The sequence below is a fragment of the Drosophila mauritiana genome, chromosome 3R, assembly GCF_004382145.1.
Source record: "Drosophila mauritiana strain mau12 chromosome 3R, ASM438214v1, whole genome shotgun sequence".
Lineage (NCBI taxonomy): Eukaryota > Metazoa > Arthropoda > Insecta > Diptera > Drosophilidae > Drosophila > Drosophila mauritiana.
Window position 1 is genome coordinate 20,620,398 of NC_046670.1, and position 23,713 is coordinate 20,644,110.

Here is a 23,713-nt window from a genome sequence, read left to right on the forward strand (position 1 = left end):
TTGTATGGCCAGTTAATGAAAGAATCCGGACAATATAAACTGAAATTCCAACGGTCAGTGCAGTTTACAATAAGGCGAGAAACGAAATCAGGCCAATGACCGATTAGAAAACTCCCAGTGATATGGCACTTTTTAAGCCCCGTCAGTTTTTGGTTACTACTTAAGCTTAAACTCGATATTAAATAGCTGTGGGAAAAGTGTATGTGATTGTATTAGCTTTAAAACAAACAAATGGAAAATCGAAGTTCATATCAATGTTCGAAGTACTCACTCATTCAACAAATTCTAAGTTTCTATATCAACTTTAAGTAGAATAAGTATTAAGTAGAATGTATATAAGTTTATAGCTTAGAGTTCCATTGCAGACCATCCTTTTTGTTTATTTATTATCTAGCAGTGTACTCATAACTGGCGGCAATCAAAACAAACATAATTCACCGCTGGAAGTACTCTCTCTCTCGGCCATATATGACACAACTAATTTAACCTGGCAACAGACCATCCATACCAAATAGCACCTCCAGATCTGGAAACCGAGTGGCATGTGCCGGGCGTGAATGCTTCCTGGTAGTCGAGAACCCCGACCAAACCCGAATCCAAGACGCTGGACAACGCTATGCATACTAATGTCTAGAACAGGGGAGCAGCTATTCGAAATATTTAACACCGTTTTCGTAAAAATTTACTCTTCGGGGTGTGTGTGCTCTAAGCTCAATCAAATAAGCGCCAAAGTCAAAGCCACAGGGACAAGGCGACAAGTTTAACTTGTTTTCCATCGAATATTTCAGCATAATTAGTGAGGCGAACGAACAAACTAATTATTGAAAAGATACACTCACAGCTCGTCCAACTAAATGGGCCTCGAGGCGATGGATCGCATGGAACCAAGATGCGAAACGAGTTCGTGAATCATTCGGAACACAACGGCAGAGAAGGCTAGTAAATTCCGGACTAAGGTTTATGGACAACAATTGTACCCCAAGTACCCCACGAAAATTTCATTGACACAGTTTTTACTTTGTTGTAAGCTTTTTATTTATTTTATCTTGAACTCTAAACGGGCACGTTAAGTTTCGGAAAATAATTGTATTTGGTGTTTTAGCCGTTTTCGTAAAGAAACTGGTTTGATGACGATACCTTTGGGGAAGTCCCTCTTGTTAAGTTCAATAAATAACCAAACGATAAATTTAATCACGAAACCATTTGAATCGAAAATCATTAATAATAGTTAATTTTTTTTAATGGGTTCATTTCAAACGAGTTGTTCTGTTTACAAACAAGTAAAAACTTTTAACGCTCAACTGTCGTATATTTGCAACATTTCCCATTTCCATTCTATCAATTAACTCATTTAAATTCAACGCAAATCTTCGATCGCACGTTTCTATGTGGTTTACATATTATTTGCATTCTTTCATGTTTATTAAAGCTTTTTGTTTTATTCGCTTGCATTCGATACTTTCATTGTTTTTATGCCTCAGACATTTATTTTGATTGAGCTTATGTACGCAGCGGGTTTTTTAAATTTCAAAATTTAATTTCCTGCTGCCGGGTAAAGTCATTTCAAAGTCGATTTTTTACGAGAAGTAATTGTCATTTGCCTTTGTATTCCGTATATTTTATTTTGGATTTCGTTTTTTGGCAAGCAAGCTGTTTCAATTTATTATTAATACTGCACAAATACATTTTGTTTAACCAAAATGCAGCAGGTGAAACAAAACTATATTAAACGAATGTTACATAAAACGTGACATTTGTGAACCTCGCAATTTTATTCCAAACCAATTCGTTATTTTTTATTTTTGGTTACTGCGTGACTTCTGTGCTCGTGATTGTATTTTCTATTATTGTTGTTATTTGTGATTGTTTGTGCGGTTCACGTTTTGTCCCACGCGACGTATTTTCCATACCATTTTAGCACGAAAAAAAGTAAGATCGCTTGGAGGTTATATTATAAAATCAATTTAATATTTTACATTCATCACATTGATACTTTGTATTCTAAATGGGTTATTCTCAAAATACTAACGTCAGTTTTTAATAAATATTTTTATTTGTTACAATGCGGGTAAAGTCAGCCAAGTCAGCGAATAAAAGTGGTTTCTAAGTATTGTGATTATGACTCCTTACTTAAACTGTGTTATCAATAAGTGATAACACAAAAATCAAACAAAGCCCCAAGCTCGCTATAAATGGAATATTATATGTAACTCAAACAAAGCAACAAGTGAGCTTTTCAAAGGATATCTTCTAAACGCAACAAAGCTCCTTGAACACACTAGCGCCATCTGGGCAAAGCTCCTGGAATGAACAAATTTAACATAAGCAACTTTCTATACCACTGATAGAAAGTTCAGATGCTATAAAAATCCCATTAGACGCACACGACTAAATATAATAAATAATTTTTCATTTTTTTACAGATAACTCATGAACAAATATGAGCAAGCCTCTTATAAAAAACGTCATTACACACTTTTTACGGCTTTCATAAATTTGGCTCTTTACCGCAAAAGTTTCGCTCACTCCCTTAAATTTAAATATTTCATTTTATTTGCCTTTTATTGTATAATAACCTGGTAGTGAAAAGTGCAATAAAAAAATAACAACTAGTCAAACAGAACAAAACTGAAAAAAAGGGGACAAAAAAAGTGTGGCCGAAAAAATATGGTAATAAACCGGGTGGGTCAAACTAACTGTAAATCGGTCTTCAAACGACGACGTTTAATAAATATTAAATAATTGGCATGATGCATGCGTTAATATCAGCATGTGGATGAGTTTGTGTTTTTATATATATTATATGGCGTGCCGTTAACAATGCCGTTGCTTCCCCTTTTATTTACAAAATTTCCAGCCATTACATAAATCGCGGCCAACAACTCATCAAATTGAATGCAATTAAATGCTGGCCAAAAGCATTAACTATGATTGATCAAATGATATATACATATGTACATATATCTTTTGACGGATGTATGACAGATGCCCATCGATGGTACGATAAAAACCTTTCGTGATTAAGTATTATTTATGAACTTCAAATAGATAATGAGTTGGCCAAAACGTTTACAGAGGATATATCGTTCGAATGTTTATGGTATCCTACAAATATATAATTATACTCGGCAGGAAGTGGAAAAGTGCAGCACGAACTATTTAAATATGACTTTTATTGAAGAGATGTGTAATGCAATTCTCAATTTGGCACCGCATTTCATGAATATTTAAACCTCATTACCATATGATTTTAAAATTAAATTTGTAAGTTCCGCATGCTTTTTCGTTTAAGCTAGTTTCATTTTCCTGTGTTGACTTTTGTAACCTTATATCATGAGTCGAATCAAACGGCGTGACAAGCCCAGATTTCCCACACGACTACGGACGCTGCACTCACTAAATATAGAAAATTATAATTTGGTTCCCTTTTGGTTTTTTTGGTGGCATATTAAAAAACCATTAGGCGAGAAAACAAAAGCAATCCGCAATGGCAAACAAAAAGTACAAGCATTGTGAACTCTCAACGGGTCGAATTGAAATCGAAATCTGAAATCCAAAACAATGCGGCAGTTTCACGCGATATTTATGGGCAAACTGTCTTCTTGTGTGAGTACGAGTTTTGAGTACTCGAGCGACTGTTGTTTGTGTTTGCTATCGGAGTTTTGGTCTCCAGACTGCCTCCGGCATTGGGCATTATTGGACCGGAGTTATGGAGCCAGTGTGTGTAAACAGAAACCTACGAACTGGTCGAAATCGTGCTGATTAATGTTCCTCCGCTGGCGGCGTCGACGGAGAAAATTGCAAAACAGCAAATGGCATAGGTCAGTTACACTAATTGAAATAGAATGTTGTCGGTCAGTGGTTTTTCGTGGGTGCTGCTGTGCTCTATATAGTACCAGATCCAACGCTCCACCACCAGCGTGGGCAATCATGAATGGCCAGTGCCAGTTGGGCATAAGTGATAATCATTTAGAAAGCATCTCGGACTCAACTCTCACACACACTTCCTTTCACTTAAGAACATCGAGGATAAGCCGTTTACAATGATCGAAGTGAAAGCAAGGAGAAAAGTGTAATCTTAAAGAAAGGAAAACCCACGCATAGGAGAAGAAAATCAGTTGTCATCTTGATAATTTCATATCATGAAAATTCATTAAAAATAATTGTTGCTTATCTCTTAAGTTTAAGTTAAGCGTTGATTTATTAATTGAACGCGTAAATAGCAAACCCACGACCTCAATTTTTTTCCCACTGTTGCAAATGATTTGTTTAGCCCCAAAATGATAGAATGCTCATCTCATGAGAAGATGGTTTTCGTGGTTTCTTTTTGGTCCTATCAATCGGAGATCTTTTTATAGCTACAAGCTAACATCAACAATTTGCATAAATTCTTACCGCAAAAGAAACTTTCTAAAGAAGTGAAGAACCTCATCAGAATATGACATCAACAGGTGGTCAAAGACATGAGGGGAAATGTATTTGGCGAATGAACTTAAGAGCTTTAGGATACGGAAAAGCTATGGAGTAGAGCTTTGTGCCTTTGGCGCCTGCGGGAGTTTAATGAAAGTCAAAGTACAGCTGATGACAGCTGAGCGAAATCACGTGGTGGAGCTTTTGGGAGAGCAATTAGGGGGAGAGCCGCCAAGTGAGAACTGCTGCACAAGAGAGCGCCGAAGGATACGCATGTCCTGGAAACGTCAAAACAAGCAAAAGCTGATTATAATACGGCTTGGGTGTGGGTTTGTTATTGAGGCCCGATTCCTTAACTTTTGGCCTGATTAGACGACTGTCTGCCACTCCCCTTTTGGCCCCTTTTCACCCCGCCCACTTCCCATTGCACTCTTCGGAGACTTCAACTTTGATTGACACGATGAAGTAGCAAATGCACCACTTGAGACAATCAGCGGGGCGTGGATCTGGGCGACAGCCTGAGACACTGGCAAACAATCGGCGACCGGGAGTCAAACTAATGAGGCGCCAGGAAGCCAGGCCAGCGAAAACAAAAACACCAACAAACCGCTCGAGCGGAGAAAGCAGCGTTTCCCACCAAGGATACAGTGTGGCCTCGGGGGGGTGTACAAAGCAACAAAAATGCAATAGGAAAATAACGTTTTTTTAACCTCATTAAGTTTAACATAATATCAATAAGGTTAAGTCGTGGAGATTTCTTTATGATGTGGAACTTCTATCTCTTAGGTACATATAATTAAGTAATTAGGTACCAAAAATAATATATAATTGGCCTCACTTAATTATACTACTCAAACTGAAGAAGAATAGTGCTTTTAAGAGGCCAAGATAATAAATGATGTACTAGTTTCATAAAACATCACTAAAATACCGGAAGTTGTAACAGCCTGGCTTGTTCAAATGCAAGTCTTCAATTGGAGGCTTTTGAGTCGAGTTTCCCAGCTTTTGTTCTACGCTAGGTGTGTTCACTGTGTGCGAAGGCGTGCCAAGGTTAAGCGTTTGCTCTGTGAAGGTGTGGTGGGGGGTGGGTGGTGGTTAGGTGTGGATCAGGTCCGCTGCGGTGGGGAGCTGGCACTGGTCAGAGGGCGAAGGTGGGTGCAGCTTGTGCAATCAGCTGTTGCTAATGAAAAACGTCGGCGAGTTTAGCCAGGGATAAGCAAGAGTCAAAGCTTATTGATTTTCAACTGCGTAAGTTGGCCAGCAAAAAATTAGTGGTAAAAAGAGAGTGGAAATCGGAAGGGGGCTGTTGGGGGGTCAACTCAATTTCATGGGAAATACACGGAGATAACAGACAACTTAATTAATTTGCTCAACTAAATGGAAACTTACCCTGGCCTTTGTATTGTATGTAAATTCAATAATTGCGTAGTTTGTTTTTACTTTTTAATAGCTTGATGTTTTCTCCTTGTTATGTGAAAATCTCTTTCTTTTTATGGCCGTAATTATTTCCGCTTTGAATTAAATGCAATCATAATAGATACAATTATAAAGATGGCAATTATTTATGCACTCGCGTTTTCTTTTGCATATTTGATAGAGTCGTACACAAAGCAATTTTAGCGTCGTTCAGCGAGGGAATCTAATTTATATATGAGGTATATGCAAATTATAGCTGGGGCAAATTAAACGCGCAAAATGGAGGCAAAAAATTTTGATTTGATGATGTCTAAGGTCGCCGGCAAAGACAGACACATAAAAAAACAGGCAGAAAAATACGCTGACAAAGCGGTGAAAAAATAAAAACAGAAATTTAGCTCTTGATTTCGACGCCCAGAGCGAGAGCGAAAAGTCGGGCCGTATAGGGAGCGTATTAGATGGCTTATCAGTGCTTATCAACACGACCGCTGATGACGCCACGAGATACAGATACAAATATAGATACAGATACTGTTGGACACCCAGATCTAGATAGACGGGGCAAATTGAACAACATTGCAATCACCGGAAAAACGGGGCTTTAACTTCGGCTTATCTGTTGTTCATATATGCGAGTATATATAGCAACAGCTTGTTCGACATTTGGATACACGCCGTGTATCTGTATCTCATAGTATGTCGTGTTTGGCGCGCTGTAGAACATCTCTCGATATTGATAACAGCTGAAGATTGATTTTTGCCCTATATTGGCAAGGAAATTCCCGACGACTTTTGTATTTTCATGATACTAGGAAATATGGTACATTTGGGTATTTTATTTGCCATTTATTGCATTCTTCAATATTACTTTTTTAAATTACATTTTTTTATTTGATAAGTCGGATTTATAGCCCTTGGTTTTGATTGATAGCCTAAGGTTAAGAAATTTCCAATATATTTTTCTGATGAATTGCATTGAGCACTTTCTTTGGAAAATGCGTCTTTCGTTTTAGTTTAGTTTTAGTTTCTTTTAAGAATTTCCCTGGTCAATTTGCGTGTTTGTTGTTTATGTTATTGTTGTTGTTGCTGACAACCAAACAAACACCATGAACTTGAGCACACACACACGCACACACGAAGCCACGGAAAGCTTCTTGATTGCACCACTGTATATTTTTTGTTGCCGATTTCCTTGCTTGTTAGCGTATTGCACTGCACCGCGATGATTTCGCTAAACCTTTGCATTTTCCTTGATATTTTTCGCGAATCGCCAATTAACGATTTATTCTGAGGGGAGTGCACGCGTGGGAGCCCCAAAAAAAGAGAGAGCGCCCGGAGAGAGCGGCTGCCTTTTTGGCAGCAAACAGAAACAACAACCCACCAAGTCAACGAGCGAAATGCGACCGCGTCGGACGAACAAACTTGACAGCGCCAAGTTCCGATAGCGACTGAACGGAGAAAACGGAAAACTGAAAGCAGAAATCTCAAATCGCGGCAGAGCGCAGGCAGCGCAGTGATACACAAAAAAAAAAAAAATAAAATAACATTAAAATGTTAAAAATTATCAACTAACTAAATCTCATTGGGCGTACTTACGGATTACTGATTGTATTTTATTAAGAAATACGAGTGGTCCTAATTCTTAAAAGGCCTGTGCCACTTTAAAATTATAAAATTTTCTTTATGTGTACGCAATACTCTCGTTCACAGTTAAAATGCCTTCAGTTGTTGCTGTCGCTGCGCTGCTCTCTTGTTGTCGTTGTTGTTGTCAATCAATTGACAAAAAGGTATCGCCTTTACAGTTATATCCTCTCATCCGCTGCTCAATCCACTCTCTCTCCCTCTTTCTCTGCTGCTTAGGCGCTCTCACTAAACTAAAACAGCTGATTGCGCCTCGAAAATGTAAACAGACCAAAGCTTGCTCTCCCTCTCCTCTCACTTTTAGCTTTTGCTTTTGCTCTTTTGAAAAATAGCGGGGGTGTTCGCTTAATAAGCTTGCATTAAAATAGTAATTGACTAAGAAGCTGAAGAGCTAATAAGAAACAAAGCCAAGGTGGTCGGAAACAAGTTTCTAATAAGACCCTGTTGCACTTTTGTTGGCAAAGGGGGGTGGAACTGGCTGGTGAAGGGCGGAAAATGCACGGTGTGCAGTCAACAAATTTGCCTGTCAGCGATTTCAGCCCATTTGGTTTGGCACATTCAGCATACCCTTGATCACAAGGGCTATATTCCACATGGAAAAGGTTTGGGTAAATCCCAATCGGGGATTTATTATTCATTCGAAAAATGTACACAGGCAATTCTAGTTATAAATAGAATTTCTACAGAATTTCTACCATGCGATGTTTAAGGTGATAACTTATTACCCTATTAATTTAAATTTATTAGCTAAAGTCTAGGATTGAATGCGATAAATTGCTCAACACAAGTTAATTCGAATGAAAAATGGTTAAAAACTAATTTTTCATCCTAATATTAGGTGTAGAAATTACTCGCAACCCATCATTAATCATTATTATCAACTAAATTTTCAAATGTATAATTATTTTTACCTATAAAAAGTATTTTAGTTTGTTTAGTTCTATCTGTGCGATACATACTTACTCACTCCAAACTTCAACGCTAACCCATTAATTCCACTAACTTCCTGACATAAACAAACTATTCCCAGGCATTAACATATAGTTTCCCGTCAAAGATCGAACATGCGAGGATCGATCCACTAGAGCATTTCAATCTCGTCTAGATAATTTTTCTAGAGGCGTCAGACAAATTGCAATTGGCTCTATAATAGAAAGCATAGAACGCCGAGCCCAAAAAAAGTACAAGTATATATAGATGCGAATATATACATATATATTCTGGTACAGGCACATAGAAGTACGACACACAAACCGCAAAAGGCAACAGAAATAGATGGCAAAGAATTTCTAGTTGACTGAACACCGAATGTGGCCGCCGAGCCATCAGCCATCAAGTCAGACAGTCCGACGACCTAGACCTAGATGCCGAATAAAAGATATAAGATACAAGACCTAAGATACTAGATACCAAATCGGTGCCAGAACCTAAAGCTAAAGCTACGCTTAACGGAAGCTGAGCTGTTCGCTCGGAGGCGTCATAAATCTTGCGCAACGCCCCATTGGCATCGCCACGGGGCTGGGAACTCCAACGCCGCCATATATTACTGCTACTATATATATACCGCCGATCCCTAGGCCACGAATCCGGCCAAGACAATGGCCATTTGCATGGCTCGCACAATTATGTACCATCACTCCAATGGCAATTTGTTGGCCACTGTGTTAATGTGATTAGAGACCGATGTGCTGAAGTGCCGATGCGCTGGATGCCGAGTTCTGTTTTGGATGTGGACAAGTTCTGGCCACTTGTTGCTCAACTCGACGCCTCCAAGAGCCCAGAAGGAAGTTTCGAGAGCCGTAAATTATTCGCTTTCTGTTTCCGCTTCTTGTTATCAGATGTGTTAATAAAAATGTCGTATAATGTGTCTAAAATTTTGATTTACGTCACAAGGTTTGCTTTCAAATTTATTGAGGCAGTAAGTTAACATAACTCTTTATGAATAGAATGACATTTACTTTTTGGGAATACTGGTTTCCTGAATATGTATTTCATTTGCCCTATTAGGACTTAGTGCAAAACTAACATTAATTAAGAAGTTGAACCAAATGAAAATTGACAAAAGTGGGAAAAACAATTTATAATTATTTGTTAAAGTAGGTTAGGTTATCTATGCCATTGCCTAACTGCTAAGGGTTTACACTTAACTGCAAGTGTGTTTTTTCATGTTTTCTATTTGCTGTTTGCTTTTCCATTTCCACTGCTATCCACATTTGTATCTGTATCTGGCAGAACGCCTGCTCACCGCTCAATCCAATTAAAAGCCGAAACCATCTGTCGTTGGTGCCCTAAAAAAAAATACGTTTGCTGTCCCGGTAGAACTGCCCCCGATTTGAGTCAAGTGTTATTTTGGGCGCTTTGTGTGCGCCACAATTATACGACAATTATAAATAAGTAGCTAATACCTTTATCTAGCGGCGACGTAAGTCGGCCGAGTTTAGAAGGTGTCGTGATGCCGCTAGCGGATATCTTTTTCAGCGTCTACATGTATCCGTATCTGGACAGCGGCCAAGATTTACGAGTTACACTCGCCGGATTCCGACGGGGCTGTGCGTCATGTTGCCGGGTTATTGGCATCGGAACTAACTGTTTTCGGAGCGATCATTGCCTCTCACCTTTCGGCCGGCTATTGCACTCAATTACCAGGTGGCACAAAGAGTGGAAATGAAAATGGAACTTTACCGCACACATGAGAACCCGTTTTTACCTCCCAGCTAGCCCTCAACTCATCTGTCGGCACTTGGTCTAGATACATGCGAAAAAAGCGCTAAAAGATACAAGATAATCTTCTCTCTCGGCCAGATACAGATATAAGTTGAACTGGATTTGTACAAAAAAAAATACGAATAAAGGCAAGTTGTGACTATTTTTTTATGAATACCCAATTCTGTCTGTCGGGCAATTTGGAATGTCAAAGTTGACAACTGCATGGTAAGTGGAAAACTATGAGATTTATTTGCCTGCAGCGGCATGTGAAAATGCATTTTCGGCATTCGCGGTATTGTGGCGTCATTTTTAAGGTCCATGCTTGGTTGCATGTGCGGCAGAGCTTTGTTGACGATACCCTATAAATAGCCGAAAGGTATTTCGATTATGCTGCACTTAGCCGGCACAAAATTATGACAAGAATAAATTAAGGAAATTGATTAAGCGGCCAATCACCTGGCATTATTTAAAGGAACTCTTTCAGTCAGCAAGTCGGCAATTGAAAGGGTAAACGGTATGAACTGGTTGGTTGACCAAGCTTGTTGAACCACTTATTAAGCCGATTACTTAAGTCAAAGAGTTGGATGGTCAAGTTGAAAGTTGAACCGGACATATAAACAGGAATGTTGAACAGGAAAATTTATAAAAATGTTGAAATTTTTACCAATTTTCAGAGGATCATCAGGAAAATACAAAACAAGTTTTAATTCGAGGAATTGGATGACACGGCAGAAATATTTTTGAGCAAGTAAGTTGGAATGGTGAGCCTTTTGAAACTTTATATATAATATAATCAATATACACAGTGATATAACTAAAGACAATTAGGAATTTACTTGAAGGCTATGGTGGTGTTCCAAAGCCATCACCACCTCTTATGAGTCTATTTAACAAAAGGCGCCATTCCAAGTGTCTGAAAACAATTGAAATGTGGTTCAACTGGCAGTTTGAACCAACTTAGAGGTCCAATCTCATGGTAACCATCTCCAAGCGATTCCCATTGCAGACCGCAGAGCATCTGGCATTCGATTGCCAGCCAGCCAACCATTCGCACTCTTTATAGAGCATTTGCACGCGAGCCAAGGCGCTGATGAATACCATCTTCATCATCATCATCATGTAATACCCGAGAAATGTGTAACGATGAGGCAATGCCAGCCGGAGTGGGATTATGATAGGCCAGATTTGGATGCGCCGCCGACTCTCTGGAGGGACCTCGTAAAAATTGACTATGCTAATGGGGCGGCGGAAATCGGGTATTACCCCAGCGTAATTTGCATAAGAAATCGGCTCGCCGGGGATTCGGGATGCACAATTAGATGCTCCGACACGTTCTCCAGACGTGGATGCCGAGTACTCCGGGCAGCTTAAGTGGCAGTCGGTAGAACGGATCTGCTCAGCATGCAGCTGAAAACGGAGTACCCAATGGAACCACTTTGGATACGACCGATCCACAGTTGCTTGGTCGACGACAGGCGGAGAAAGGCTGTGGCAGCGGAAAAAGAGAAAAGTAGTGATATGTAACCAAATTTCTTCCTGGACCGGGATCTGGTAAAAAACTGCAAAACTGGTCCACCGTGACCCACTAAAGCCACTCTTTACTTTTTTACTCGAAAATCCGCCGCCAAATGCTGACTTTAACACCAACATGGGCCAAAAGGTGCAAACGGACCCGATCTCCACTTTGCAAATTTCGTTTGGGCTGAAGCTACCGTGAGTCACGTTTACTTTTAACTTTCAGTTAATTGCGTTTAAAATACATCGAGAACTCATCACTTGTATTTTTAGACCATGTGCAAAACTTTCACTTTGCTGAAAAGAAAAAATCAATCAAAGGAGAAAGATAAGATTTCCGCAAAATCGTAATTAGCTGTTGCGTATTCTTTTAACGTTTTCGATGAGAATATTTATGGGCTCTTTGTAAGCACTTATTATTAGTAGTTGACCAAAGTTTCATCGACACAAGGGTTAAGTTTGCGGACCAATGCGTTTTCGGCAAACTAAACAAGATCAACAAAAAAAAAGACAACAATAAAATACGACTGGCACGGCTTCATTGGTTTTGCGGTTAAAATGTTGCAACCAGAACTGGCAGTGCCACAAAACTTTGACGACTAAAAAGGCAGTAAGATAAATGAGTCGAAGCTTAAATACACTTGGTAGTTATTAAAAATTATTGGAGGTACGCTGAAGTAAAAAGTGTTATTAATGGAAGGTTTTCTTTGCTTTTAAGAAACTTATATTGAAAATTTGGTTTACTGAGCTATGAAATCGGTTGCTTCAATTTCATAAGCTTCGCCTGGAAGAACCCACAATAAACCCATAATCATTGTGCAGCCCACTTTTGCACAGACTAATAATACCCCTTTCTCGCCACCATCAAAAGCACGAAACAACGGCGAAAAACTGGCGAATCTATAAAAATGCAAATTAGAAGAAGCGAAAAAATAAGCCAACAAACGACTCCAGAAACTGGAACGAACTTAGACTGCAACTCCAACTCAAACTCCGATTTGGATTCAGATCGAGAGGGGCCGTCGATAAACGTTACCCGTGCTATTGCCTCTGGGCCACAAAAGCGTTGGCGTCCAGTCTCTGTGATCTATGGACTGACCGGCCCAATTGGCCAAGAAGCGATTTGGGTTAACTGCAGCTGCAACACGCCGACGATCGGAAAACTCGGGCCAACTAATTGTGCGGAAATCTACGAGGCGCGTCATAAATACTGTCGCTTTTCTCATCTCTCTTTCAGCAGAGCGGTCTTTGATGGGAAGTTGCAGCTCCGCGATGGTCAGTGGTTGCAATTGCACCTGCACATTAAACAATAAGAGGATGCACCGAAAAAAAAAGTTACTTAGGCGGCTTCATTGCTAGAATAGTTGAATGTATCTCAGAACCAAGTTAGATAGTTTACTGATTATCATTATCCCCAAAACACATGTTGGTATCAAACAAATTACATTAATTTGTAATAAAATATTGTAATAAAACAAAATAAAATTGATCGATATGCAGCCAATCAATCTCTTGACGATCTTTCACCAAATTGCCTGCAACACGTTTAGTGTTAGAAAGGACACTCTGAATATTCATGTAAATGCGACCATGTTGATGAAAATTGCATATGCATGGGCAAATATGAAAAGTGATGTTACTCGGAATGGCTCCACATCTAGTTGAACCAGATCCCTTTCCATTTTTTCACCGTGCACTTGGCCGGAGGCATTCTTGCGTGCAAACCTTGACCATGAAAAACACGCTGCCCGATGCGATGCGATGCGATGACGTGCCCATAAAAGTGCTGGCCAACAATCCCAAACATTTTCCTGGCCAATTAAGAGCCAAAGAAAATTAGTAAGAAATTGAAATTGCTCAACGGCCACGTTTGCGATCACGTTTGGGCCGCTATGGTGGCGATGGTCAATGGCATTCGGCCGGCAACTTGTGCGACAGTTACATCTATATATGCGCCACAAACAACTGGTTTGCGGGCCAAAATAAAAACAAAAAAAAACTACATAACAATACACACAGCAAAAACACCGTTTTGGACCGGCCTCCTCCAAGGGGCACGCTAGCCAAATGGAGCCATTGCCGGTCTGTCAATTAGCAAGCAGGCGACATGGCGGTGCACTGAACTTGTTACGCTTAAATTGTTGATAAGCCCACCATCACACTCATTATGATTGCTTGCCACTGGTCAGCCAAAATGTGGCAATCGCACCGTTTTGGCCATTAACCCATTTTCCGGTCCGGTTCTAAAGTTATCCCGCATGGCTTAATTCAGGTTTTAGTTTCTACATACTATAGGTATTACCTTATTTTAGTTGCAGAGTCATGCCTTTCATAGAATTATCTGGCAATAGTTAATTATTAATTAATAGCTATATCATTTTAATTCAATTAGTTCAATGGCTGGCATTATTTAATTAGTACCTCCATTTGATAACTCGCTGCACTTGACTTTTCATAAGATAAGTAATTTTCAGTTCTGATATTTATTTTAGGTATTTGTTTCGCTTGAAGCGAAATAATACCTATTTGCATTCGCTCTGAACAAAGCTCTTAAATCTTAAATCTTAAAACATACGTACATACATACATATATGCAAACGTTTTAATAACTGTTATTAACTCCATACTGCCTGCCTTATCGATAGTACAAGAGTTCAGTGGGTTAAGCCCATGCCGTTTGCCAGTTCTCTCTGATTAGAGAACAGAGATTAGAGATATATGACCAGTTGATGCTACGATATTTGCGCAGAGCAATTGTTCGTTCGATGGGGGGGAGAAACGGGAGAGAAAGAACAAATATTTTATATATATATATATACTCGTATATACATACTCGTATATATATATAGGAGGCGAGCGTGTATTTGTGTGGATGTCACAGATGTTTTCATGGAGCAGCGGCGCATGTGAAATGGGCAAATCAAAAAGAGCAGTTGTGTTTGGTTTGTGAGGCTGCCAAGAGCGAAAAACGAACGCGGACGATGAATAAAATATTTGGGCTACTGTTTGCTCTGTGTCCGCTGCTCGCTTGGCCCACGCCCGGAAATGGCCAGTCGCCGGATGAGTCCCGCCTCCTGGTGGCCATCCACTACGAGGCCCTGTGCCCGGACAGCATGAGCTTCATCCGGCGCCGTTTGTACGATGCTCTGCAGGACAACGACTGGTGGTCGGTCACCGATCTGAAGCTATATCCATTTGGCAAGGCGGGAGTGAGTCGTCAGTCAAGATCAAAATGATATGAATGTTATACATTTCATGGTCATTCCTATAGAATTCCTTTCAAATTCATGCTCAGTTCATTTTAAAAAACATTTGTATTTACATAAGCAGACCGTGAAATATTTCATATATTTTGAGGTTTAAACCAGCATTTGTTGCTTGCAGTTCTATAACAACACATCCACTGGGGAGAGACAAGTATTTTGTCAGCACGGCGTGGATGAGTGCGAACTGAATGCGCTCCATGCCTGCATTATTGAGACCCTGGGCATCCGGAAGGCCTTCAATATGATCTACTGCATGCTGCGCTCCTACTCGAACGAGCTGGACTCGTGCTCGAGGAGCATGGGTGCGGACGTCAGCAAGGCCAGGGAGTGCAAGGCATCGCGAACCACACCAGATATACTAGCGCCCTACGGCAAGGAAACCCTTAAGCTGGGCATCTCCTTTGTGCCCACCATTGTGATCGAGAATGTGAGTAACCAACCAGCTACCTGCTCAAATACCAGACTTAACTTAACACTACCCTCGAATTCCCAGGACTTTGATCCTTACGATCAGAGAAGCAATCGCAACAACTTCGAAAGACACTTCTGTCGGCAGTATCTGAAGAAGTTCAACATCAAACTGCCCACTTGCTCCGCAATTTTGTAAACTTTCATGTAATTTACTGAGTAATTTAACTGTTTCAATGTTCCAAGACCAATAAACCAATAGTTATAACCAACTGGAGCGTTTGCTTACTCGCTGACTCACCTGGGGCCAATATAAATTTACATGTGTATAGTATATATATCAGCTTATCAGGCATGTTTTTGTATACAGATTCTAATCAGAAACAGCTGTCTGGCGGTCTAAAAATAAGATTAAAACGCCGCTGCTCAGTTAGTTTTCCGTAATCAGTTGAGGTTTTCATGGCTTTCGTTTCGGACAGTCGGCTCACAAAGGGGAAATGCTTGTTGACAGCAGGGGCGTCGAACAGGGGGACTAATAACAGCATCTGTCTAATTATTTATATTAATTTTTTGAATAGGGGATTTATTACAGGAAAATTATAAATAACAAAACAACTGAAAAGTCAACCTTCTTTTCCAACATAAATCAATCAATTTTCAAACTAATATGATTTTGGAGCCCCCTTTGAGCATTTTAGGACTACGCCACTGGCCGCTTCGAATTTGACGAAACGCAGTCACAATGCTGCGCATAACAAGTCCAGGAATTATTTCAGTGTCGAGCGTTCGCTGGCGTTGAGCGGCCGAATATTTCAAGATCAGCTCGGGATTAAACTGAATTTGTCATGAGGGGGGCGGCTGTCTTTGTGTGTCTGCTGCTGGGATGGGTGGGCGTGGCCACGCCAAGGGTAAGTGACCCAGTTGAGCGGACTGAATCCGAATTGCGACGCTCCATTGATCGTGACTTTGCAGCGTTTGCGAGGTCCGCAAGCTGACCGACTGGCGATCACCCTGTACTACGAAGCATTGTGTCCCTACTGCATGGAGTTCGTGACCACGCAGCTCAATCCCTCGATGGTACGCCAGGATCGACTTCCGTTCACTGATCTTACGCTGGTTCCTTATGGAAATGCCATGGTGGGTTTTAGTTTTTTGAAAGATAAAGTTATTAATTTTTAGTAGCTTAAACTAGTTGATAGTACAACTGCAAAAAGCAGCTCAATTTGGAGTTTTATAGTGTCAATCAGCGTTAATCCGCACTTAAACTTCGCTTAATCTCCTCCAGACGAACGATGACGGAAATGTGGAGTGCCAGCACGGAGTGATGGAGTGCGAATTGAATGCGTGGCATGCCTGCATACTGGAGCACCATGACATTGCCCAATCCCTCAAGCTGATCGCCTGCATGATGAGGGGCAAGAAGAACAGGCTGGATAAGTGCGCTGACCACTATCAAATCGACGTGGGCGATGTCAAAAACTGCAAAAGAACGCGACAGGTGAACGACATTCTGAGGAAGTACGGCAAGGAAACGGCCAAGGTCTCATTTCAGGGAGTGCCAGCCGTAGCTCTGGATAACGTGAGTTTAAATGCAAAAGAAAATCATGAAATCTATCTTTTTACTTTTTTTGTTTTTAGGTTTACAACGCGGATCTATCAGCCAACTTAACTGATCATTTTGATGCCATTTTTTGCGCCAAGTATAAGGAAAAGTTCAATAAGCAGCTAAATAATTGTCAATAAATATTGTGTTCATTTTACAATACATTTTTTATTAAAACATTAAATATTAAAACGTAAAATCACGTTTTAAAAATGGAATAGATCGAATTTTTAGTTTTCCCGCCCAGCAGTGGCGCCATCTATGACAGCATGCTGCCAGACCTTTAAATATGCGCTACATTTTTAAGTATTTTTCTTAGGCGGTGGTATATTTCAACGCGGCAACGGTCCCACTCAACTATTTTCGCAACACGCGACGATACGAATTTTCCACATTTCTTTGTTGATTTCTGGAAAATCGCTGTATATAGACCGAATAGCCGACTGCAGACTGAGCACCAGGAAAACGCGCGAGATGAGCGAGACCATAAACACCGCGGCGCAGTTCCCGAGCTTCGAGAAGCCGACCGTGCAGTTCAATGAGAAGGGCTGGGGTCCCTGCGAACTGCCCGATACGTTCAAGGATGTGCCGTACCAGCCGTTCAGCAAGAACGATCGTCTGGGCAAGATCTGCGACTGGACGAACACGTCGAGCAACGACAAGAAGTACCAGAGTGAGTTTAATCCCCAGCAAAAACCGACCCACAAAATACTAGCCGCCGAAAGTGAGGTTAGGTAGGTGTGTCGTGGCAAAGATATTGTTGCTAACATATTGGTGTTTGTATTCCATTTGCAGACAAGTACGCCTCCAGCTTTGGCACGGGCAACCAGTACTCGTACTACCATGAGGAGGACGAGACGACCTTCCACCTGGTGGACACGGCCCGCGTCCAGAAGCCGCCGCACCAGCGCGGCCGGTTCCGCAACATGAGGAACTCGCGTTCCGGTCGCGGCAGGAATGCCCGCGGTGGCCTCAATACCCACGGCATGACAACGCTCAGCGGCAAGAATGTGAAGGCCCGCGATCCGCGTCATGGTCGCGGCATGGGCAAGAAGTTCGGTCATCGCGGACCACCACCAAAGATGCGCGAATCTTCGGTGGCCGTGCGCGCCGATTGGGCATCCATCGAGGAGATGGACTTCCCGCGACTCATCAAGCTGTCGCTGCCCAACATCAAGGAGGGCGTCGATATTGTCACCTGCGGCACTTTGGAGTACTACGACAAGACCTACGACCGCATCAATGTGAAGAACGAGAAGCCGCTGCAGAAGATCGATCGCATCGTGCACACGGTGACCACCACAGACGATCCCGTCATCCGGCGTTTGTCCAAGACCGTCGGCAACGTCTTCGCCACGGACGCCATCCTGGCCACCATCATGTGCTCTACGCGCTCGAACTATTCCTGGGATATTGTCATCGAGAAAGTTGGTATGTTTAATGAAATACGAAATATAATAATAATAATAATAATATAAATAAATAATAATTGTAACTTTATTTTAGGTGACAAGGTCTTCATGGACAAGCGTGACCACACCGAGTTCGACCTGCTGACCGTGAACGAGAGCAGCGTGGAACCACCGACCGACGACGACAGCTCATGCAACTCCCCCCGCAACCTGGCCATCGAGGCCACTTTCATTAACCACAACTTTAGCCAGCAGGTGCTTAAGACTGGAGACCAGGAACCCAAGTACAAGTTCGAGGAAAGCAACCCTTTCATCAGCGAGGACGAAGATATCCAAGTCGCCAGCGTGGGCTATCGCTACAAGAAGTGGGAGCTCGGAAGCGACATTGTAAGTGTTGCATAATCCAACTTTAAAGCCGGAATCTTTTGCTATATTATGTTAAACTATTGTATTTTACTTGAAGGTCCTGGTGGCGCGTTGCGAGCACGATGGTGTCCTGCAGACGCCCAGCGGCGAGCCGCAGTTCATGACTATCAAGGCACTCAACGAGTGGGACTCGAAGTTGGCCAATGGCGTGGAATGGCGTCAAAAGTTGGACACGCAGCGCGGTGCTGTGCTCGCCAACGAGCTGAGGAACAACGCATGCAAGCTGGCCAAGTGGACTGTGCAGGCCGTACTGGCCGGGTCCGATCAGCTAAAGCTTGGCTATGTGTCGCGTATCAATCCGAGAGATCACTCGCGCCATGTCATCCTCGGCACGCAGCAGTTCAAGCCGCATGAGTTTGCCACTCAGATCAACCTGAGCATGGACAACGCCTGGGGAATTCTGAGGTGCATCATCGATTTGGTGATGAAGCAGAAGGACGGCAAATACCTGATCATGAAGGACCCCAACAAGCCGATCATCCGTCTGTACGACATCCCAGACAATACTTTCGACTCCGATGATTCGGACGATGGCGAGGGCGATGACGAAGGTTTCCAGCAGGTCTACAACTACGCGCACAACAAGATTTAGACGCCACGCCCCCTACTCCTGCATCCCTTCCAGTCTTGGGCTCTTCAGCCACAACCCGCTAAGAATAACCACAACTGATGTCCTCTAAAGGAAAAGGTCATGTTATAGGCCCTAGCTTAAGCATTTGTATTCGATTTAAATTCAGCTATTTCCTAGTAAATCACAGAGGGCGAAACAACACATGAATTTTCATTGGTCCAGGTCTAATGCCAGGTACTTTTTATCACTTCCACTGAAACAGCGCGGTCTTGTACGTAAATGACTGATTCATATCCCGGATTCTGATAATAAGCGGACTTTGTGCGTGTTGGGCATCTAGTTAAGATTTAATCATTGTTCGAACTCTGACGGTTAAAGATGGTCTTCCTACAAAGGCTGTACACTGGGCACTGGGTACAGTGAGTGCGGATCCGGACCAGCAGCTTACACAAGGACATCCAAATTCATTAAATGGATTCAATGGAAAATGTACACTACGCGAATGAAATAATCAAAATATGTGGTTAGAATAGCAAATAATATTTGTCCGAGCATGGGAATGCCATAGAGCTCAATTATCGCAAATAAATAGGGTATTTCCGTGCGTCATTGTGAATTTATGAGTTCATACAGTTTATGGTTCGTTGATATATTTAAATCTATATGTTTGGTGGCAGATCGGATTCAAACGTCTAGCATGTCGGACAGACATAAAGTTTATATTTTGGTTCTTCTTCAGGCCATTTTCTTCATCCATTTGGCTGAGTGTGGTAAGCAGAAGAAATGATTTTTGCATGGGAAGTTATAATTGTCCCCATGAATTATAAAAATAAAAAATAATATTTACTTTATTGTAAAAGTCAATACACTCAGAATTCGGGGCTTACATGTACCTCTTTTTGTAATTTATAGTTCGGTTATCAAGCTGCCAAAAAGAGGAGAAATGCACCAGACTGGTTAGCTGCTCGCCGCTTATGAACATCCTAAAGCCCCGGGGCATGACCCAGGCGGAGAAAGATGTGTTTGCAAACAGGCAGTGTGGCCTGGACCCCAATGGACGCGAGTTGTTGCACATGGTTTATGTCTGCTGCCCAGAGTTGGGTGACGTCTTGCCCAGCAAACAGACCTGTGGAAAAACGACTCCAGTGCTCGGATTTCGGGGTGCCGAGAACGCAGAGCTCAAGGAGTACCCTTGGATGGTACTGCTGCTATATGAGAATCGGCTCTCCTTGACGTGGAATCAGCGAACGGGTTGTGTGGGCTCGCTGATCAACAGTCGCTATGTGCTGACCGCTGCCCACTGCGTGATCGGTGGCTACTTGACGCACAATGACCTGGTGCTGAAGAGTGTGCGCCTGGGCGAGTCCCATAACGACAGCATCACCTCGGTAAGCAGGGGGCCACATCTGGATGTGGAGGTGGGGCAGACAACAGTGCATCAGGGTTTCACTTCGAGTGGCGGAACTTACCACAACGACATCGCCCTCCTCCGACTGCGAATCCCACTGCGGTGAGTAGCAGTGATCTCCACTCTGATCTCCTCATCTTAAGGAAATTTCTCCGATCTCCTCGTCTTATGGACATTTCTTTACAAACCCGCTAGATACACGAAACAGATCCAACCCATTTGTCTACTGGACGCCGACTTTCCCCTACACGACTTGAATTTGCAAGTCTCAGGCTGGGATCCGACTAAAAGCAGTCAACCGCTGATCACCAGCACGATCAAGAAAAGGAATCCTGTTGATTGTTTGAATGGCTATACCAGCTTTCGCCCCGCGTCCCAATTATGCGCCGGTGGTCAGCGGAAAAGGGACACCTGTGCGGGCATCTCAGGCAGTCCGCTAATGGGCATCAAGGAAAGCGGCGTCGACAAGTTCGTCTTTTTGGCAGGCATTGCCTCATATGGACAACAATATTGCTACAGTGCTGGTATTCCAGGTGTTTACACAAAAATTGACCACTTTTTGGAATGGATCAAGGCGAATTTGGCTCCCTAATTTCAATAAAAAATGCATATGCGTGACTTCGCATAGAAGTGTCGTGTCGGAATCGCATCTGTTCCATCCACCCACCCACTACTACAAAGTAATAGGCCTAGAAAATCCCAAGAGATTAGAAAATCAACAATTAATTTCATTTCACAACTAAATTTATACGTATGCGTACGCATGAGTTTAAAAGTACTGAAGATTGTTTTTCAAAAAACGTGTGGTTCAAAATATAACGTGCCGAGAGAAGATTAAGCATAAATGAGTTTCTAAGAACTACACCGTTGGGTTTGCCAAGCTCAAAAGCCAGGGAAAGACCGCCGTATTCACCTAGCTTTTGCCTTTGTTGCAATCTAGTCCCATGATAACCTCTGCTAATCACGCCCAATGCATCGGGAGAGAATCGGTGACAGCGAAACTGCCGGACAGCTTTGTTAGTATCAGCTTGGCGCCCGTAGCGACGAGATGGCTTCTACGGAACGGAATCTTCTGCTGCTGTCACTGGTGGTCAGCGCATTATCCGGCTTGGTCCAACGATCAGGTGGGTAAGCTGTCCTTTATGCAAACAATATTCACAGGAACTGGATTCAGTGTTGCTTCTTTCAAAAGTTTATAGTATAACAATCCGCTGAATGGAGCTAGCGTATAGTTTAAATAAAGCTTGAAAAACTATGATAAATACTTGACATTGTTGATTGTGAGAATAAAAACCATGAGAACTAATATTCAAAATGTATTTGAAAACTTGAAATATATAAAATATCAACATATACTTTGCCGGACTAAGAAATGTTGTGCGAAATATTAGATATGAAGTCCATCAGTAAAATGGATTGCCTTTAATGGATTGGTTTCAGAACCGGTTAGACTGCATCGTAAATCGCGCTCTTCTCTTCCAGACGCGGCGCAGATCAGCTTTGGCAGCTGTACGCCCCAGCAGAGCGATGAGCGCGGCCAGTGCGTCCACATAACCAGCTGCCCCTACCTGGCCAACCTGCTGATGGTGGAGCCAAAGACTCCCGCCCAGCGAGTCCTTCTCTCCAAGAGCCAGTGTGGCTTGGACAACAGGGTTGAGGGTTTGGTGAATCGAATATTGGTGTGCTGTCCGCAGAGCAAGCGGGGCAATATCGTGGACTCGGAACCAACTCCTCCGACGGGGGATGCACTGCAGCAGGGCAATGTGCTGCCTGGAAACGACGTCTGCGGCTTCCTTTTCGCTGATCGCATTTTCGGGGGCACCAATACTACCCTCTGGGAATTCCCATGGATGGTATTGCTGCAGTACAAAAAACGTGAGTAGATTACCTACCCAGGCTCTATTTTAATCTCTTATAGGAAGGTTGTTTCACGAGGTCACCTATAATAATTCTTTAATCACTTACTCAAATCAGTTAGAAAATCACATTGGGATCATCGAAAAGTTGTGGCTTTTTATAAGAAAACGCATATACAATATTTGCAAGGCTATTATGCTATTATTCATATCTAATCAAAGTACAATCCTTGCAAACGCTCATTATCCTTTCAGTTTTTTCTGAAACCTACACTTTCAACTGCGGCGGTGCGTTGCTCAACTCGCGCTACGTCCTGACCGCCGGACACTGCCTAGCCAGCCGAGTACTGGACAAATCCGGCGCCGTCCTGCACAGCGTTCGCCTGGGGGAGTGGGACACTCGTACCGATCCTGACTGCACCACCCAGATGAACGGACAGCGCATATGTGCGCCAAAACACATCGACATCGAGGTGGAGAAGGGCATCATCCACGAGATGTATGCCCCCAATTCCGTGGACCAACGTAATGACATTGCGTTGGTGCGCCTTAAGAGCAGTGTTAGGTATGTGGTCCAGAGATCCCTCAATTATTCCACTGACATGCTATTTGTTTTTTCTCCCACAGCTACACCGACTACGTGCGTCCAATATGCCTGCCCACGGATGGCTTAGTCCAGAACAACTTCGTGGACTACGGCATGGATGTGGCCGGCTGGGGACTTACCGAGAACATGCAGCCAAGTGCGATCAAGCTGAAGATCACCGTCAACGTTTGGAACCTAACGAGTTGCCAGGAAAAGTACACCAGCTTCAAGGTGAAACTGGACGATTCTCAGATGTGTGCCGGCGGCCAGTTGGGCGTGGATACATGCGGTGGCGATTCCGGCGGTCCCCTGATGGTGCCCATATCAACAGGCGGCCGGGATGTCTTCTACATCGCCGGGGTCACCTCCTACGGCACGAAGCCCTGCGGCCTCAAGGGATGGCCCGGCGTCTATACCCGGACGGGGGCCTTTATCGATTGGATAAAGGAGAAATTGGAGCCATGATAAATACATACTTAAATACATGAT

General features: G+C 42.6%; 5 protein-coding genes and 2 long non-coding RNA genes across 7 annotated transcripts; 6 read left to right on the forward strand and 1 right to left on the reverse strand.

Annotated features, from left to right (window-relative positions):
• The first annotated feature begins 11,566 nt into the window (after window positions 1–11,566).
• LOC117143960 lies at window positions 11,567–13,112 on the forward strand. Its single transcript, XR_004459622.1, has 3 exons — window positions 11,567–11,724; window positions 11,834–11,886; window positions 11,962–13,112. It is a non-coding gene; the product is annotated as an uncharacterized LOC117143960 (long non-coding RNA).
• A 1,497-nt stretch (window positions 13,113–14,609) lies between these two features.
• Window positions 14,610–15,634, forward strand: LOC117143298 (GILT-like protein 3). The gene is made up of 3 exons (XM_033307903.1): window positions 14,610–14,897; window positions 15,073–15,381; window positions 15,448–15,634. The coding sequence occupies exons 1-3, from the start codon at window positions 14,670–14,672 to the stop codon at window positions 15,559–15,561; spliced, it is 651 nt and encodes a 216-aa protein (XP_033163794.1). The 5' UTR covers window positions 14,610–14,669; the 3' UTR covers window positions 15,562–15,634.
• Window positions 15,635–16,132: 498 nt separating this feature from the next.
• Window positions 16,133–17,145, forward strand: LOC117145830 (GILT-like protein 2). Its single transcript, XM_033311632.1, has 4 exons — window positions 16,133–16,270; window positions 16,335–16,499; window positions 16,648–16,941; window positions 17,001–17,145. The coding sequence occupies exons 1-4, from the start codon at window positions 16,208–16,210 to the stop codon at window positions 17,103–17,105; spliced, it is 627 nt and encodes a 208-aa protein (XP_033167523.1). The 5' UTR covers window positions 16,133–16,207; the 3' UTR covers window positions 17,106–17,145.
• Window positions 17,146–17,298: 153 nt separating this feature from the next.
• On the forward strand, window positions 17,299–19,573 carry LOC117145826 (eukaryotic translation initiation factor 3 subunit D-1). The gene is made up of 4 exons (XM_033311628.1): window positions 17,299–17,638; window positions 17,761–18,396; window positions 18,472–18,764; window positions 18,841–19,573. The coding sequence occupies exons 1-4, from the start codon at window positions 17,440–17,442 to the stop codon at window positions 19,393–19,395; spliced, it is 1,683 nt and encodes a 560-aa protein (XP_033167519.1). The 5' UTR covers window positions 17,299–17,439; the 3' UTR covers window positions 19,396–19,573.
• Window positions 19,574–19,945: 372 nt separating this feature from the next.
• On the forward strand, window positions 19,946–21,385 carry LOC117145829 (spaetzle-processing enzyme-like). Its single transcript, XM_033311631.1, has 3 exons — window positions 19,946–20,144; window positions 20,287–20,884; window positions 20,978–21,385. The coding sequence occupies exons 1-3, from the start codon at window positions 19,994–19,996 to the stop codon at window positions 21,372–21,374; spliced, it is 1,146 nt and encodes a 381-aa protein (XP_033167522.1). The 5' UTR covers window positions 19,946–19,993; the 3' UTR covers window positions 21,375–21,385.
• LOC117145831 lies at window positions 20,196–20,983 on the reverse strand. The gene is made up of 2 exons (XR_004459736.1): window positions 20,844–20,983; window positions 20,196–20,780 (listed from the first exon to the last, which is right to left on the reverse strand). It is a non-coding gene; the product is annotated as an uncharacterized LOC117145831 (long non-coding RNA).
• A 349-nt stretch (window positions 21,386–21,734) lies between the features above and the next one.
• Window positions 21,735–23,709, forward strand: LOC117145828 (spaetzle-processing enzyme). The gene is made up of 4 exons (XM_033311630.1): window positions 21,735–21,906; window positions 22,265–22,657; window positions 22,894–23,203; window positions 23,266–23,709. Exons 1-4 carry the CDS (start codon window positions 21,831–21,833, stop codon window positions 23,687–23,689), a joined length of 1,203 nt encoding a protein of 400 aa, XP_033167521.1. The 5' UTR covers window positions 21,735–21,830; the 3' UTR covers window positions 23,690–23,709.
• The last annotated feature ends 4 nt before the right edge of the window (window positions 23,710–23,713 follow it).

Excerpts from the sequence above, each read along its gene's own strand:
- LOC117143298 (XM_033307903.1), top strand. The coding sequence starts at position 14,670 with ATGAATAAAATATTTGGGCTACTGTTTGCTCTGTGTCCGCTGCTCGCT. Across the intron at positions 14,898-15,072 it reads ATCCATTTGGCAAGGCGGGA|TTCTATAACAACACATCCAC; the intron begins GTGAGTCGTCAG and ends TGTTGCTTGCAG. Across the intron at positions 15,382-15,447 it reads CCACCATTGTGATCGAGAAT|GACTTTGATCCTTACGATCA; the intron begins GTGAGTAACCAA and ends TCGAATTCCCAG.
- LOC117145830 (XM_033311632.1), top strand. The coding sequence starts at position 16,208 with ATGAGGGGGGCGGCTGTCTTTGTGTGTCTGCTGCTGGGATGGGTGGGC. Across the intron at positions 16,271-16,334 it reads TGGGCGTGGCCACGCCAAGG|CGTTTGCGAGGTCCGCAAGC; the intron begins GTAAGTGACCCA and ends GTGACTTTGCAG. Across the intron at positions 16,500-16,647 it reads TTCCTTATGGAAATGCCATG|ACGAACGATGACGGAAATGT; the intron begins GTGGGTTTTAGT and ends AATCTCCTCCAG.
- LOC117145826 (XM_033311628.1), top strand. The coding sequence starts at position 17,440 with ATGAGCGAGACCATAAACACCGCGGCGCAGTTCCCGAGCTTCGAGAAG. Across the intron at positions 17,639-17,760 it reads CAACGACAAGAAGTACCAGA|ACAAGTACGCCTCCAGCTTT; the intron begins GTGAGTTTAATC and ends TTCCATTTGCAG. Across the intron at positions 18,765-18,840 it reads GGGAGCTCGGAAGCGACATT|GTCCTGGTGGCGCGTTGCGA; the intron begins GTAAGTGTTGCA and ends TTTTACTTGAAG.
- LOC117145829 (XM_033311631.1), top strand. The coding sequence starts at position 19,994 with ATGAGTTCATACAGTTTATGGTTCGTTGATATATTTAAATCTATATGT. Across the intron at positions 20,145-20,286 it reads CATCCATTTGGCTGAGTGTG|TTCGGTTATCAAGCTGCCAA; the intron begins GTAAGCAGAAGA and ends TGTAATTTATAG. Across the intron at positions 20,885-20,977 it reads CGACTGCGAATCCCACTGCG|ATACACGAAACAGATCCAAC; the intron begins GTGAGTAGCAGT and ends CAAACCCGCTAG.
- LOC117145828 (XM_033311630.1), top strand. The coding sequence starts at position 21,831 with ATGGCTTCTACGGAACGGAATCTTCTGCTGCTGTCACTGGTGGTCAGC. Across the intron at positions 21,907-22,264 it reads CGGCTTGGTCCAACGATCAG|ACGCGGCGCAGATCAGCTTT; the intron begins GTGGGTAAGCTG and ends CTTCTCTTCCAG. Across the intron at positions 22,658-22,893 it reads ATTGCTGCAGTACAAAAAAC|TTTTTTCTGAAACCTACACT; the intron begins GTGAGTAGATTA and ends TTATCCTTTCAG.